The sequence below is a fragment of the Eurypyga helias genome, unplaced genomic scaffold (genome assembly GCF_000690775.1).
Source record: "Eurypyga helias isolate BGI_N326 unplaced genomic scaffold, ASM69077v1 scaffold2754, whole genome shotgun sequence".
Lineage (NCBI taxonomy): Eukaryota > Metazoa > Chordata > Aves > Eurypygiformes > Eurypygidae > Eurypyga > Eurypyga helias.
In genome coordinates, this window is record NW_010244144.1 from 43,918 (window position 1) to 62,379 (window position 18,462).

Genomic DNA, 18,462 nt, shown 5'->3' on the forward strand with positions numbered 1-18,462 from the left:
ATTGTATATGGGGTGGATTATACTACAGCACCTCACAGAGATTACTTGAAGTTTTCAGTAGTGAATGCATCAGAAAACCAAAGGCACAGATGATTGAAGAAAAGTCCCCAAATCCTCTGGAGTATTTGCTAGCACTGAACCTTACGTAATACAACCTGCTGTCTCTAACATCTGCTAATGTTACGGATTCAGAAACGTTGGTCAAGTATTCTGAACACCACTACTTTCCCTATGATACCGAGCATTGTCACTGACCATCCTGATCCAAACGAATTTTAACCAGCGTCCCTTCAAAAACCAGCTCTAGCAAAAGGAGAAAAAGAAAACAGCAGGGGCCAACCAAACCAGAGTCTTAGAAGAAATTTTCCCATGGAAGATTACATTGGACCTTCCCTTTACTAGCTAAACACAGCACTATCTCAGTCAGCAACCACATTACATCCTGTTGACTTACATTGCTTCCTTTATCCAGTGAGATCTTGAAATGGAAGTACGAGGTCTGTAACTAGTCACAAGTGGAAAGTGCGAGAGCTGTTCAGCTTACTGGGGGTGGTGGGCGTTTACGGAATGCTAGCGAAGGTACGACCTGCACAGGGCATGGGCTACTGCAATCATCTCCATGGGGCTTTCTAGCCTTTTCTTTCTGACATTCACTGTTTCCTCCAGCCTACAGCCCCGTTATCTTACACGAATTCAAAGCAAGAACAGAGTTACCATCTCAGAGGTCAACTTACACTTTTCTCCCTTGCCCAAACACAAGCTTGACATTTTCTCCTGAGAAAGAGATTTTCAACAGTGACTGGGGAAAGGTAAACAAGAAAGTTGCCACTCTGGTGTGAAGCAAAAGTAAGTTCAACCCCCTCCAAATATTCTGGCTCAGCCAAAGAGCATCCACACAGACTAATAGGGATGAAATTATCTAAAGGTGGATGAAGGCCAAAGAAATATCTGAAGCCTTAGAGAGGACAAAAAAAGATGCATCTGAGAAATAGGGAGGGGTTGATATGAGAAAGATATTAAAAAGCCATACTATGGTTGAAGGGCCTGGGTTTAGAAGAAAGACCAACCTCCTCAGGTCAGCTGTTGGAGCTGTTGTTACAGCTACCTAGGAAGGACTGAAGAGATATAATATGCACAGTCTTTTGCAGGCAGATATGGGCTTATTTTAGAATCGTATTGTAGAAAGGTTTGGGTTGGAAGGGACCTTAAAGACCACCTAGTTCCAACCCCCCTGCCATGGGCAGGGACATCTTCCACTAGACCAGGTTGCTCAAAGCCTCGTCCAGCCTGGACGAGCTGCCCAGAAGCCATTCTGCTGTGACAGTGTACCATCAAACACCTAGTAGTAAGCCTTGCTGCAAAGCAGTGTGCATTGTATCAGGCATCATATCATTCCCACGGGGCCACAAGCCCTCAGGCTGACCCACAGTGCAGGTTACGATAAGCTCACATCAGTTTGCAAATGGGTGTGCACGTACGCTCATGGAAAAAAGAAAAACAAACGAAGAGGAGAGATTTCAAGACCAATGTGCAATGAATCCATCAGCTATGGAGGTGGATGAGCTGAGGTTTGCAGGATCAGGGATGGACACCAGTCCCTGAGAAGCAGTTGGGAAAAATTAAGGGGAAGATAGGGCTTACAGTGTGGGGAGACCAACACTGGACATGTCCATTGAGAGAAGGGGCACTGTGAAGCCCAGATTTATAATGGACACTCCTTTCAGAGGCAGCTCTTTAACTGAGACAGGTTAAACACTGGAAGTGTGGGAAGTATAACACAGTACATGTCTTTAGGGAATGACTTCTGTCACAGTGATTGAGAAACCTTTTTTCCTAGTAATTGGAACATAATGCAGCACAATGATACTACCCAACTCTTTTCAAAATCCATACAACTCAGGTACAAATACCTAGCTTCAGTCACATGTACCAACATAGCAGGTATTCAAATATCCACCTCTACATTTAGGTCCAGTACAAGTATACTTGCAATATGGAAGTTACTACCTTCTGTATTTCATTCTGTCTGATAACATATAAACCATCAGAAATAATTATTACTTTTCCCCCTAAACTTTTCAGGTATTACTTCTGAAAGGGAGACATTTCATTTGATGCAACAGCAGAGACAGAAAGGTGCTTGCTATAGATACGTTAAAAATGCTGCTACTTTACTTTGCCTCTGTAGGAATGGCTTTTTATTTAGCTCTTTGATGGATATCTGCTTTGGATGCAGCATACTACATAGATCGTAATACTGATACATACTATTCACCTAACAATTTTCCTGAGATGTGTGCAAAAATAGTAACTAATCGATTTTCACGTTTATGAGATAGATCACAGAATCTCAATATACAAGGAGAAAAAAAAAAACACTTAGAAGAACTTGCCTAATATGTTAAAATATTTCAATAAAATGATATGGATTGGAATTAAACAATTGCTATGACTCAATCCTTTTGTAAGGATTTGTCAGAACTGAAACTCATCCTAATTTCAGCCTCACAACTACAGTGATTTTTAGGAATGGACAGATCATGTTGCACATATTTATAGAAGTGCATCTTGGTGTTGCATATACCACTTTGGCATACCAATATAAACACTTACCATACTTGTTAAGGATCTATTTAAGTATTCTAGTCGCACCATGTTAAATTGTTTGGACTCTTACTGAAATCCATTTCTCATCTTCACAGAGCAGAAAAAATCTACTTTATCTATTTATCATAACTCCAGCAATGGCATGTGGAACCCGTAAGGCATGTTACTTTTTGAGAGCATTTTCATTATTTTTTGTGCTGATTAAACTGGGTGTAATAGCAAGAACATATTGACTTCACTTAAGCAACTGGGGAAATGGGACAAATCGACAATGAGAAAAACATCTGTAATATACATGCTTGGATGAGAAGATTGGTCAAAGCTGTTAAGAAGAAAAAATAAAACCCGCAGCAGCGCATCTACAGATTGTTTCTCTGAATGGCCTGAAGCTTGTTTTCTAATTGATTTCCAACTTTAAGTTTATAGCACTGAAAGTCATCATCTTCGCTGGCATGCAAACTAATTATTTACTTTACAGATGCCTAAGAAAGAGACATAACAACTCAAGCCAAAGCAAGATGATTAAGGCAAAGCAAATGTTTTGCAGTACTCACCGTAGGCACCCAGTGGCATTGCGCAGCACCTGTGATGAATGGAGCTGTATTTTATGATCATCCTGGAGCGGGGAGTTTTCCCATCCAGAGTGAGGGATGATCACCGCATTGGTCAACACTGCGAGGGCATCCTGGATGATTGGCATTTTCAGTGCATCACAGGAGGACAGGTTCCAGAGAACTCCTACAAAAAAAGCAAATGACTCATAATTACCATTCTGTAAAAGAGATTGAATATTTAAAAAAACAAAACAAAACAAAAAAACCCCAAACATTTCACACCATTGGTGTGCTTAATATAGCTGTTTCTGTCAAGAAAAGAATACTACATGGTAAATGGGGCTGAATGACATCTGCACACTTTTGCAGCGAGAACAGAGCTCTGAATACACAACATGTAGTCACAGAAACATTGGCATTTTCTCAGAGCTAAGCCTAAAATCTGAGCAGCTGGTTATGATCTAGACCTATTTAGGCTGTGAACCACACATGGAATGAAGGAATATTCAATATTTTTTTTTAGGGCTTTGACTTCAGATTTTTTCCTTCGAAATAAAATTGCTAAAAACCAATAGCGACGAATAGGTTCTGATTTATGCTAAGGCTATCCCTGTTGATAGATACACAACGAGAGAACAAATCCTCAACTCTTTCTTTACTCTTCAATGTAATGAAAGTAACTCTCTAGGGTAGTTGTTACTACAAGCAAAAATACTTCCTTCACAACCCAATACAGTAGTTTGGTATTATACCAGCCCCCAGCAAGCCATTTTTTATTTCATAAATATTTTACTATTCAAAATCACAGAATACTACCATTTCTGCACATAAACAACAGGCTTAATGGTGCACCTCACATGGAGATTTACCAGAATTAAAAGAAAAAAAAAACCCAACACCCTTTTGTTAAAATGCATAACGTTCCAAAAAAAAGGAAGAGCAATCAAGAGCCAAAGCTTTCTGAGCACATCTGCAAGGGTCACAGAAAGCAGGTAATAAATTGGCTTTTTTTCCCTTGTGTGTATTTGTTATCAAAGCTCAGGAAAAGCACATTTGATTTTTGTGCTGTGATAACAGCTCACTGGCACTGGGCAGCTACTAGTGTTGGGGAAGCCAGAGGGTAATACATTGCTCTGAATAAGCAGGGGTCTTTACTTTAGATCAGTGTCCTCCCAGCAGTAGCTGTAAGAGCAAACTTGCCTGTTCCCCCATCTCCCCTTGCCAACACACATTCTCTTCTCTACAGTCCAACACTATTCCTTACTTTCCTTCTTGTAGGCACAGAAGCCTGGCCCCACACCTAACTGTGAGTGGCAAAACTGAGTTTCGCCTTTATGGTTATCAAGTCCTGAACTAATGCAGAGAATGATTATCATCATCACAGACACAAAGTTACCATATGAATATTACACTAGGAAAAAACAGCGTGACTGTTGGTTGATGAGAAACTCAGCATGAGCCAGCAATGCGCTGGCAGCCCAGAAAGCCAAGCGTATCCTGGGCTGTATCCAGAGAAGTGTGGCCAGCAGGTCGAGGGAGGGGATTCTGCCCCTCTACTCTGCTCTCCTGAGACCCCACCTGGAGTACCACGTCCAGCTCTGGGGCCCCCAACATCAGAAGGATATAGACTGGTTGGAGCGAGCCCAGAGGAGGCCATGAAGATGCTCAGAGGGCTGGAGCACGTCTGCTATGGGGACAGGCTGAGAGAGTTGGGCTTGTTCAGCCTGGAGAAGAGAAGGCTCCGGGGAGACCTTATTGCAGCCTTCCAGTACCTGAAGGGGCTACAAGGAAGCTGGGGGGGACTTTTTACAAGGGCCTGTAGTGACAGGACAAGGGGTAATGGGTTTATATTGAAAGTGGGGAGGTTTAGATAAGATATCAGGAAGAAGTTCTTCACAGAGAGGGGGATGAGGCACTGGAACAGGTTGCCCAGAGAAGCTGTGGATGTCCCATCCCTGGAAGTGTTCAAGGCCAGGCTGGATGAGGCTTTGAGCAACCTGGTCTAGTGGAAGGTGTCCCTGCCTACGGCAGGGGGGTTGGAACTAGATGGTCTTTAAGGTCCCTTCCAACCGAACTATTCTGTGATTCTATGAGTGGTGGTGCGAGGATAGTGCTAAATACCTTACCAACATAGAATCAGGGACACTATTTGTTCAAGGCTTTCTGTAGCATTCTGTGTTTTGAAGAAGAGGTTTAATTAACAGTAATCAACCTACACTTCTGTGTTTCACTTTAAAATTAATTACCTCTATCGGGAGACTGTTTTCAGTTATACAATTTCATGTTTTAATTATTTTATATGGAACTGTATGCAAAGACAGCTGTGCAGTTTAATGTAAAAATTTTGCTTAGCACACCAATAAAAAACCCTCAAACCTTAAAATAATCTGTTTGTGGTAAACAGGCCAAAACTGAGAGACTTTAGCTACAGACCCCACAAGAAAGGAAGAAAGAATACTGTTCTTTTTTTCCATTTAAGAATTGCTGCTTTAAAGGAAAAAGGTCTTTGTTTGAATTCTATACTGGATGGCTTTATGAAAAGTAATACTGTATTTAAAGAATAAAGGCCTTCATTAAGGTATTTATACTTACTTCTCTATGATCTCTTCTTGGTAAGCTTTATTGGCACATCTACTTTTCCTGAAATACCTAGTATTTTGTTGGTCTTAGTGAAAAGAACAATGTGGTTGCCTTATTTTTATCTAGAGAAGTATAAATAATGTGCATGATACAGAAGTAGAGAAGCAAGATGCAAATCTTTCCCCCTTCAAGGTCTGATTTACTTCTTACACAAGACAATGTATTGCTTCTTTGTGCAGAAGTCCTGTTTTGGAAATGAAGGAGAAAAGAGTGCTTTGTTGGCAACAAACCTACTTTGGGCTTCAAGAACTAGTCATAAACTTGAACAGCAGAAAAAAAAAGAAAGAAAAAAAAAACCCCCAAAACCCAAAGAAGCAAACATAACAGCCCTGTCTAGAAAAAAGCTAAAAAATATGCATGTATACACTATTTTCTATTCACTCTAGGTTCTTGCTAATTAAAAGTAAACTCACATAAACATCATGGTAAGTTCGCATTCAGCAATAGTTAAGATACCCAGAAACATTTCTTAACCGCTTTTTCTATGTTTTAAATCCACTTGATACTGCACACGAGCTTTTGCTTAATAAACTGCCATAGTAACAGGCAAAATCCAAATCCAAATAAAAGCCTACATATTCACTCAAGAGCCAAAAAATGGGGTCTGGTTTCACTAACTGGAAATTATACCTTCACAGTAAGAGGATGGATGGATTACCAGACTAAATTAGCTGTTCCACCTTCCCCTAAAATGACTGCAGTTCTAGGCAGAAAAAAGGAAACTGTCCCTGCCCAGTTTTTGGACCTCACACGTGGTTTTAAGGAGTAAGATAATCTTCCAACCTAGTTCAATGCCTTTTATCTAATTTTAAGTTTTTGAGTACTACCAAACACATTAATAAAAAAAAAAACCAAACAATTTTATTCTGATGAGTTACAATTAATTTTCACAAGAACTGGAGTCCGCCACTTGCTGAGGTTGGCATTTTAAGTGCCTCCTTGTATTGTCCATTGATTAAAGATTTGCAGTTTTGAAAGAGCACTGACAATTCACTTCATATTGCTTTTGCTGAGGACGACCTGGAGATAGATTTATGTGGGACCTAAGAAGATGATCCATTCCCTTGATGCTTCAATGGGAAGTGATTAAACCCCCAAATCTTTTACCTGAGAAATCTCCCATTATGGAGCTACTCCTTGTACATATGACTCTGAACATATTTTTTAAACAGGTATTCATTACACACCTGTTAAGACTTGTGTAGGGTTTGTGTGGTGGAGTTTTGGTAGCAGGGGAGGGACCATGGGGTGGCTCCTGTGAGAAGCTGCTAGAAGCTATCCCCAGCTCCAAATCAGACCTGCCTCTGGCCATGGCCGAGCCAGTCATCACCTCTAGGAATTAACAGATTTAAGAGGGGAACAAAACCTTGTTTTGGTAACAAAATAAATTGATTTCTCTTCCCAAGTCAAGTCTGTTTTGCCCATGACCGTAACTGGTGAGTGATCCCTCCCTGTCCTTGCCTCAGGCCACAAACTTTTCCTTGCATTTTCTTCTCCCCATCTCACTGCAGGGAGGACTGAGCAAGCAGATGTGTGGTGCTTGGTTGCCAGCTGGGCCTAAACCATGACAGGACTATAGTAAGGACCTGGTCCCTGAGGTCATTTGCCACGTCACTCTGAAAGCCCTGACTGAATTTGGTTTCTGAGCAGAAGAAGCAAGTCTGGAAGAGCCTCGGAGGTGCTTGACTGCCCCCTAAAACCTTTGTGTGTCATAAGCTGCGAACAGGAAGGGAGAGGCCTGGACTTGGCATATCAGTGATTCACCAGCAATAGTGGGACCCATCCTGCTGCATATGGATTGGAACAGAGGTGTTAATCCAACAGCTCAGTGTTCCAACTCAACAGTTCTACCATCTGTAGGCCGAATCTTGAGAGGGATAGAGAAATAAGGAACTAATCAGATCCATGCTGAACATGTCTTATTCACTCGTGTTCACATTATCTTATCTCTTCCTTGCTTTTAAGGTTGTGATGCATTCAGAGTAGGCATTTTGCCCCTACTTGCAGATCACTTTAGGTTGTGTTGGATGACACGTAGAAAGAGAAGAATAGCTACACCGGACTGATCATGTCTATTTGCAGGTTAAGTTTTTCCCCCTTTACATATAAAAAAGAACAGAAGAAGTATCTTGCAATCTCATTTTGCGTTTAAAACTAAGAGGAAAATGGTACTGAAAGCATCCAGCTGGTTCCAGTTGGAAGACAGATTTTGGGTCTGAGTAGCAATTACCAGTCTTGCAGACATCAGATGAAGGACTCTTAGGGGAGGCTACAGGAATGCTTGTTATGGAGATCTTGCTGTACCAAGTTATATCTTCTGGAAGTAGCTCGTCAGAGGACATGCATCTACTATATTAGAGGTTATTTAACACAGCAGATGTATATTATCTTTTCTAAGAAAGCCTTTCACAGATAACGAGAATCAAATTTAACAACTAGTTATAATCAACCTTTTCAAAGACCAAAATATAGAGGTCGAGTTCATAAGGAAAACTACACATAGATCTTACTTAAGGCAATTCAAGTTTGTTGCCACTGGAAGATGAATCTGAGAGAACACAGAACAAAGAAAATCTTGATTTATCTTTCTCTTAGCCGAAGTCCACAAGACTGAACACCAACCCTTTTAAAAGCACAGTCCAGGCAGATGAGATGTTACTACTGCTTAGCAGACAGAGCTTATCCAGCATACTTTCAGCTCAAAAACACCATGCCTTTTTACATAAATTCATTTAAGCTATTGCAATAGGTACCACATCACTTACCCTGAAGAAGCAAAGCAAAATACTTAAGAAATTTGAAGTCACTCAATTTATTGGAGCAGTCTGAGCCAAAAACCCATCATCTCCAAATCAGGCTGGAGCTCAAACTCTTCCTGATTAAACTCTTCGATGCATTTCTTCGTCAGTGTCTTACTTAGAACTGGTACACATATATGCATATCTATAGTCAGATATAACTAAAGATCTGATGATCCACATGCTATCCGTATTCCATTTAAAGTTAAGAAAGTAAAGAACATACACTTCATGCCAAAAAAAAAAAAAAAAATCACCCTAGCTAGAAAGTATATGCACGATCAGGAAAGTCTAAAGAATTATTCAGTGCATGATTTAATGCTACCTCACATTATGATTTTATATATATATGAACAAGCTCCTTAGAACAACTTATACTACAAACATAGATGGAAACAAAGAAACTGGGAAAATCAGCTTTTCCAAAAAGCATTGCCCCGGCCACACTGCCGTTACGTATTTATTTTTTAATTGTGCTGCAAAAGATGTACTTTGCCAAACAAATTATAGGGTAAAGGGCTCATAAGTAAACAGATATTACTGGGAGAAACAACACTGACTCTTCTCAATCTGGTATGTTTTAAGACAGCCTTAAATATATACCAAGGTTTTGCTTCTTTAATATTACTTTAAAAAAAAGTCTCAAAGTCTTCCAACTCATATAATTTTTCTTTTCTATCTTAACGTAATAGCTTGGTCATGGACTGATGCAGAATGCCATCTGGTAGAGCTGGGAGCTCTTGCATCCCAGGAAGAGCCAACGCAGCTTTGGTGGGCTTTTTTGTTTATATGCCGAAGGCACCGGGGTACTACAGGGAGATTCCCTCAGGAACATGACAATTAAGATTGAAATCTAAGAGCTAAATACCCTGCACAGAAGCCAAGTACAAGGGATCTTTTGCTGGAGTCCTTAGGAAAAGAATCTCTACCCCAAACTCCCAAGTGCTAGAGAAGTCATTTGCTGGCTCTTACTGCAGCTTGGACACTTGGAGCCCCCAGTAATTGCCACGCTGCTCTGCAGACCTGGGTCCCCTCCGTGGCAGCGGGGTGCAGGCTGCCTATGTGCTACAGCAGGTCTGCTGCAAAGACACTGAATAGCAGCTGCAGCATTTCTTAATACTGAGTGCAAGGAGACTTCACAGCTAGCTCAGCTGTCAAGGTGAGGAATTGGTTTCGCTAAGAGACTTTCTGTAGGAAACAAAAAGTGGCTGATTTGAATTCTGGCACCTGAACAATTCACAGCTCATAAGACAGCTCCTTAAAAGCACACTATAAAAATAAGTTTAAAATTGGCATAACAGTGAAGGGAGTTTCACCAATTTTCTTGAAATATTTTTTTATCTGAATGAATACCTATGCGCACCTTCCTGGAACTCACTTATTTACGTGCATGGGGGTGGTTTTCTACCTGTGTATAAGATGACACACAGAAAGCTGTGCTAGTTTTGGTTAGAGCTAATAACTCTAAAGATGCAGTTAACTTTCTTCACAGTAGCCAGTATGAGGCTGCGTTTTGGATCTGTGCTGAGAAGAATGTTGATAACGCACTGATGTTTTTAGTTGTTGCCAAGCAATGTTTACATTGAGCCAAGGGCTTTTTCAGTTTCTCATACTGCCCCTGTGTTCCGGAGGAGGAGACACAGCCAGGACAGCTGACCTAAACTGATCAAAGGGACACTTCATGCCAGAAAACGACATGCTCAGTATATAAGTTGCGGGGGGGTGGGGTGGAGGGTGTTGGCTAGGAGGTCCCTCTCTCTCTCTCTGGCTCTCGCTACTCAGAGACAAGCTGGGTGGTCAGTTGGTGGGTGGTCAGTGTTCGTATCACTTTTTTTTTCACCGCTGGTTTTCTTTTCATTACGTATTATTATCATTATTAGCAGTATAATTTCATTACATATTATTATCATTATTAACAGTATACTTTCCATTACATATTATTATTGTTAGCAGTATTATTAGTATAATTATTTCATTTATTCTAAATTATTAAACTGTTCTTATCTCAACCAATGAGTTTTTGCACCTCCTCCTATTCCCTGCGCCATTCCACTGGATGGGGGGGAGGTGAGCAAGTGTCTGTGTTGCTCGGTTGCTGGCTGGGATTAAACTATGACAAAAGTGCAAATTGAGAAAGACTGGGTTTCAGTAAAAGTCATAAGTAGGCAGGGGTTTAAGGAACAGTAAGCAAAGCTGCAGCCAGACAATCTTTTTTCCCCTTTACAGCCACTCATAGCCTTACAATAGCAAAAACTTCGAGAATAAAGACTATTTTTTAAAATTACAAACAAACCCAGCTTGATCCTGACTACGTATAAGTACATGATTACATATAATATATGCAATATAAGCTATTTCTTCTGAAAACCTAACTCTTTCTTTCTCAATTATTGCTCTTTTCATTCCACTATTACATCTAGGATTTTATGAAAACAAAAAGGAGGGACCGACTTTAATATTGCTTGCAAACAAATTCTGTCTAAACGCTATTGCATTAACTTGAAAAGTCTGTATTCGTCTCAGGGGACTGAATTTTGACCTAATATGGCTGCTCTCTTTCTGCTGTACATAAAACTGTGGAGGGGAAGAACTATCAGACAAGAATGTTAGATAGTTATTAGCTTTAGTATTAGGCAGTAGAGGAATTACTAGACGAGTTGACTTAAGTTACTGTGGAAAGACCAGTGATTCCTGCTTAACTTGTTTTCCTAAGTGATGAAATTAAACTGGTCCCATAAAACACAGAAGCCAATCCAAAAGCAATTATTTACAGGGGGAAAAAAAAATTCAAATATCTTCAAACAGAATTTGATCCTAACACATGACTAATGGCACTACCAATCCCAATGAAGTGTTTTATTAGAAAACAAGGTAATCAAACAAGGCTGCATATGTGAGTGGAAAGTTGGTTTATTTTTCCAATGCTTCCACATGTATTTTAGTGAAGAATTTTTTTTTAGCACCCAAAATCAAAATACATGTCTGGTAACAGACTCTAATACAGAGAACAAAAATGTTGTACTTAAAACTGAACATCAATTTAGAGGTCCAAGTACCAAATTCCTTTCTTACAAGAACCAATAGTTATTCCTGTCTATAAAGTCATGTCTACAAGAAAAATGAAACACTCAGTTACAGAGACTAAAAAAAAGAAAAAAAAATGTACTAACCAAATCTTAAAATTGTTAGCTAAGATAAAGACAGCACTGAAAACAAGATTATTCGGGAGGGAAGAAGAGAAGTTGGCCTCTGAACCTAAAAATAAAAATAGTGACCACAGTGAAAAAAGCAATTTCATCACAAAATGAAAATGTTTCACTAAATCTTCAAAGCTTTCATTTTGTAAACAAAAAAGTGAAATATTCAGATCTGTTGCTAAACAAAAACTATTTTAAAAATAAAATTTAAGTATTCTGTCTTGCAAATGGCACACATTTCAAAGCAGAGAGTGGTTTTAAACTGTAATTGTTTTAATACTCTATCATTCAGGCAGGGGCATGAAAATTACATGCCCAGCTGAATTTTTCCAAAGGAATTGTACTCGCTGAAAAAGTTCAGTGCAGCTGTTATGTCAAGCCATATGCTGCATCAGATGTCCTCTATTTATCACTCCAGATTGCCTTGTTTGATATTTCCTCTTAAACATAGACTTGACCAAAGTAAAAAAAAAAAAAATAAAGGAAAATAATTTATGTAGAGCAAAAAGGGACCATGTTGTGTTTTGTGCTGAGGCTGAGTGTAGTAAGTTCAGGACAAGTGAATGGGAATTTGCCTGGGATTCAAGGAGAGGGAGGCAGGCTATGATGGGAAAACTGATGAAACCAGCCCCAAGCAGAGCCCTAAGAGAGAGGAGAGCGGGATGTCCCCACCATGGGCATCACTCTGCTCCCAGCCGAGACCTCAGCACCCTGGTGACTTGTTCTGCCCCTGCCTCTTTCACCTCCAGGGAAACAGGCGCTACCAGTGTGAGGAAGGTTCTGTACCGCTGTTTTACCAGTACGTTCCCTTTTAACTATAACAATACCTGAATGTAACACCTTACACCATAAATCAGTGCCCCAGCCTGTTGATAAGAAAACATGGTATAGAGAGTATAGATACAATAGTATCTATTTTAAAATCTCTCCGTATTTGGCTGGGAACAGCAGGGGGTGAAGCAGTTAATTTGATCACTCATAAAAAACATGGACAATGACTCTTCATGAATGCGACAAATCCTATCAGCGGATTTTCCCATTTTCAGAGCCGAAATAGTGAGAGCACACTGAGAAAGGGGGCAAAGACTGTTTTATAATTAGACAGTAAATTCTAATAGATTTTGTAGAAAATGATTCAGTTGCAGTGTCAATATTGTTTGTGTGTTATTTGATAAGACAGCATAATTTCTGAAGGAAAATTGCACAAATTATTGAATTACTTTTAGATTTGGCGTTACAATTGAGCTATAAATAGTATGCATTTTGAATGGCTCTGGAATTTTTTGAAGCCTATAGGTAGCCCGTAGGTTGGAAATCAGTTTCCCAACAACTTATGGGTATAAGTTGTACAACCTTTTACCTTCGCGGTTTGCAAGGAAAAGGGCTACGAAGATTTGGTGTCTCAGTAAGTGACTGTAAAATGGGTTCCCAGCAAGACTATAAAATGCCAATTTATTTCTGCCGTGAATTTGTTTGGAAATCGCTTCCACATTTCCAGAAATGATGAGAATGCTTTCTGCAGGTGATGCTAAGATCTAGAATTTGCCAGACTGTAGAACTGTACTGTAAACTGCAACGGTTTTCCTCCTTACACGTGAGTGCCTTGTTACAGCACATCCACTGACTGTGAAAAGTCAGCTTATTAGTCTGGAGAACTACAAATAGATATTTGTATTTCTCCCAAGAGTACTGGGAGAGGACTTTTTACAAGAGCCTGTAGTGATAGGACAAGGGGTAATGGGTATAAATTGAAATCAGGGAGGTTTCGATTAGGTATCAGGAAGAAATTCTTCACAGAGAGAGTGGTGAGGCACTGGAACAGGTTGCCCAGAGATGTTGTGGATACCCCATCCCTGGAAATGTTCAAGGCCAGGCTGGATGAGGCTTTGAGCAACCTGGTCTAGTGGAAGGTGTCCCTGCCCATGGCAGGGGGGTTGGAACTAGATGATCTTTAAGGTCCCTTCCAACCCAAACCGTTCTATGATTCTACGATTTATTTTCTAAAAATTATCATGATGCAATAGCGTTTTTTGAAGACCCTGTAAAACCTTAAAGTCACTGATTACTGGGTGGAAAAGTAGTGTAGCCCCGTAGGCCACTAACCGTGCCACTGGCATTGCTAGTAAAAGGCCAGAGGGTCTGTACTACCTCGGTGAGCCCTCTAAAGCTGGGTCACTTGAAGTTGTTTTGGGACACTTAGACCTTTGGCTTGATTAACTCCAGCAACCGCTTCTGTAGCCCGGGTGGTTTCATTTGTTTTGCTTTTGCTTAGCTTTGCATAACAGTGTGGCATAAGCTTACTTTTATAAAGGTTGCAGTAACAAGTAGTTTTTCTGCATTCACAAATCCTTGGTTTCCTTTATTCCCCATAACAAGACTTAAATGTAACAGTATGGAACCATAAACTGTCCGACGCAAAGTTTGAGCTGTGAGATGAAGGGCACGTTTTTACTGCAACCTGAGCCTTGCAGGAGATCTGACGGAGTTTGGCATTTCATATGAAATTCTCACTGGCTCACAAAATTCAGGGCAGAAGTTGAAGAACACCTCAATTAAAAGAATCTTAAGAAATGGGAGGGAGCCAACCTATCATAGAAACTTTGGAAAGCGGAAGGGGTTTATGTAGTGCAAGAAGGAAATACTGAAGAAACTATGATATGTAACTCCTCATTCAACCACTGGCTTCAATCCAGAGTAAAAAGATAGGGATTTTGAGCATACAGATAATTTCTTTAATGTTGAAAACAACTGTTACTGAAAACACCTAATCGGAAGTAAATTAGTACAAAAGATTAAATCAACTTCTAAAATTGTTTGGGGTAGGATACTGACTTAAAACTGCATCCATTTAATGAAGGAATAGGAAAGATTTATTAGACCTAGGGCCCTTCAAATCTTCCTTTTAAAACATACAAGCAGATTTTAGTGCCCAAGCAAGTAGATTTGAAAATTGTGAATCTTATACTAAACCTATTATTTAAAAAAAATTATTAAGCTTCAAGTCTGTAAGTCACCTGCCTCTGTGCTTGTTAAGTTCCTTGGAAGCACTTGTTTAAAGTTATTACAGAGAATCTGCTTGCCTGCAGAAGAGAAACTAAGCGAGAAGTGAATGAATGTCTTTTCTTGCCAAAATCAAAACAAGCCATTCTGAATGCTGTGTTTTGTGCTAGCAGATATCCATCCCCACGCTTAACCCTCCTAGTTTCCTTGACTTGACAGGACATAGTGATTGGATGTTGGAGGCAGAGGAGAAGCTAATTCAGAGAGCTGCATCTTAATAGGCATTTGTATACCTTCTGCATTTATCTCATTTCCCCATTTTCTTTAACTCCAGAGTTATGTGCCCCAAATGGTATTTGGCACTCTTAATCTCTCAGATAAGCATATAGTGAACCAAATATATGTCGCCCTGCTAGCGGCAGTATTACCATGCTTACACCATCATGACAATTTAAGCACATAGAGTGCTTTTCACATTGTCTGTTTGAAACATTTGGGATATCCAGGATATATATCCGAACCTAAAACACATTATATCTTTACAATCTAATTTTCAGTTAATGTAACACCAAAATCTTCTCTTGTTTTCTAGAAGCAACCTACTTTACACATTTATCTTCCTCCCTATCCTTTTCTACTAAATACCAAAAGCTGCTAATTAATTAGGCCTTAGGTCAGGCTTCCTTATGCCTTGCTCCATTACAGAACTTGAATATCATTAAGAAATGGGATATTTCATATGATCAACACTGTATTGACATCCAACATACACCTGTAAAAAAAAGGATAAAATAGAGATTTTAAGAATTTCAAGGTGAAATACCGTTAAGAATGACACTCATGAGAGAGTCTGATTCTTCATTATGTACGTCTGTGGGAAAGTCACCTTGGAGTGGGATTTACTCATTTTCAGTATTTACTAATTTTCAACTCTGATTTTCAAAGAGCAATAGGCCTACAAAGAGTTGCCACCTCTAAATGAAAAGTTGATCTCGCATTACAATTTCACATCTGTATTTATGCACTCCAGCAAGTTAAGGTTACGGTTAAGGGTAATGTTAAGGGTATAGCTTTGCAGAAAATTATTAAATTAATAAACTGCTTAAAAATCCTAAGTACTAAATAGTCAACCCTTTGCCATAAAAATGTTAAATATGGTTTACTATACAAAAAATCAGAAGTGTAATACCTTACAATGTTAAAATCACAAACACAAAACAACTAAAGGCATATGATTTTGACTTTGGAAACCCCCAACAGAAGAGCTGCCATCATACTAGAAGTTAAAAATCAAAAGGAATGGCCAGAAAAAATATGTTATGTTATGTAAAAATAACATAATAAATCTTCCACTGAAGGAAGCCAAAAGGTTCATTTAAATAGAATACTCCCTTCAACATGCTTTACACGTCACTGCAGCCTCGCTGACTTGCAATTACACTCATTAGCAAAGACACATGCAAGGCTCAAAGGGACCTTCTGGAGTGTCTTGACCAAGCCCCCAACAATTTACCCACCTACTAATAAGCAGAATGGAATCAAAAAGAGGTTTAAACTGCAGCATTACCTCAAACCAGACAGACATCAGGACAACATATAACTGCTTTCAGTAACACTGACGGACTATCGATAAGGCTATACATACCTCATTATAAACATGTGGCATCTACTAAAAACGGAACAGAAATGTAAAACAACTACATAATAATGCTGCATAACATGAGGGTGACAACAGAGGATCCACCAAGCCAAAACAGAAACTGGCCACAGCTGAAATTAAAGACACCATCACTGAATATTGGAATCCAAAATCTGCGAAGTAAATGAAAAATTTCTCCTGTCCAACCTGACCATGAGCCAAATGCACTTAGACAACTAGTGCTTCTTTGAAAGGAACGTTATGTACAAAACACTTTAAAATATTTTTCTGGAATGAAATATATGCTTTTTGATTCAGTGAATAAAAATGTGAATGAAATATGCAGCGTCTACATCTGCCTACATATAGTCCGTATCTCCAGTATTAGACAGTGTATGCTCTTAAATTTTTTTTGTAAATGTGATAATTCTCATCACTTACATATTTTCAGTAGACAATAGTTAAATCTCTTGACACCTTCATGTCAACCAAAATAAGCAGCAGGGTGGCTGCCAGCACAGGCAAACAGAAAAAACAATTTCTCCTGTTATTATTTATAGCTGCATTTCTTTACCATCATGCGCGTTCTAAAAGTGGATCATCCACTTTCACGTTTCAGTCAAACACGGTATTTACAGTCTGAATATGGGTATATAAGGGGTTTTTGTCAACGGAGCTGTTTCCAATTCACCTAGCTTATTGTTCACAGGCAGAAAGTGTGTTTCTAGTTGTGATGGATTTTGTTTGTCAAAAGGAAAAGAATAGCAATTTACATCATTTTGTCTGAGCTACATACCCAGATATCAGATGGAGCTGATGGAACAAGGAGACAGCATAGGCTGAGTCTAGCAACAGCTGCTTGACCTCAGCTACACAAGGCATCAACAAGACTGCTGTGTTATGACTTCACATCATCTTTTTTCCCTGATGCTAAACCAAATAGAAATAATGCTAAAATTTAATTTTCTGGAAGGGTTCATAACGAACTTCAACTCAGGAAAGGCAAGGGAGTCACAAATCAGCTACTTGTTGTCGTTAGTAACAAGTGAAAACATTTTTTTCTAGCATCTGCAGGATCTGTGCTAATTTTGTACCGTGTTCTTGTCTATTTATACTTATTAGGAAAGTGTTAACGTGCAATTATTTTAAAATAGAAGGCTTTGATTTTTTTCCCATTAACAGGAGCTGCTGTGGAAATCAGCAGCACAGCACTGGGGCAAAAAGACAGCTAAATTAAGCCTGGTGCATCCAGCTTATACTGACTTCTTTGACTTTACAGACCTGTGTGAAACAAGATACTGTAATTCAGGTTTTCCTTGATTCTGGAAATTATGAGAGGCTGTAGGCCACGGTGAGATCTCTGTTTGTATCAGAGTATTTCACTTCTGCGCAAATGTATAAATTTATTGGTATACCTCAGTTTATCCAGGGTCTTCTTGTAAAAAACAGTGATTTTGGAAGTGTTTCTGGAACAGTAATCTTTCAATACTTCAGGATTTATTTTCTGGGCATTAACACCATTTAACTTCATAACAGCCAGGCAGCAAACTTCCCTCATGGCTTCTACATGAGAGCCTGCCCCAAAACCATTTGCTCCCTGTGAGAAGGCCTTGAAGCTGTTATCACTTTGCTAAAAGGTTCAGTTTGCCCAATCCAAAAATTTGAGCATGGGAAGGTTTTCCAATATTAGCCTGAGTCTGCTACCAAGGAGGAGAAAGATGAGATAAAAGAAGAAGTGAAATACTCCATTTTGGAGAGATTATAGAAGAAAGAAATCTCTGGAAAAGAGGCAAAGTCACAAACGGCACCGAAGGCAATCCTGACAAGCAAGGAGTTGCTGGGATAGAAAGCTAGTCTGCAGGTTGAAATACACTTCCAAAACTAGTCTTGAGATAGCTGGAAATTGAAATTATAATCTCCTTAGAGAGAAGTGACAAGAAGGAAGAAAATGTGCATGTTTGAGGAAGGAACTAAAATCGTACCCTTTGCTCTGGCGGGCACGTGCTTCACAGTATGTGGGGCAGGCG

General features: G+C 39.5%; 1 protein-coding gene across 1 annotated transcript in view; it reads right to left on the reverse strand.

Moving 5' to 3' along the window:
* Positions 1-18,462, reverse strand: part of CTNND2 (catenin (cadherin-associated protein), delta 2) — a gene marked incomplete at both ends in the record, with an annotated part of 80,982 nt that overhangs the window by 36,131 nt on the left and 26,389 nt on the right. Inside the window, one exon of the mRNA XM_010149632.1 lies at positions 3,162-3,345. Within this exon, the coding sequence (XP_010147934.1) occupies positions 3,162-3,345 (184 nt within the window). The remainder of the gene's footprint in view (positions 1-3,161; positions 3,346-18,462) is intronic.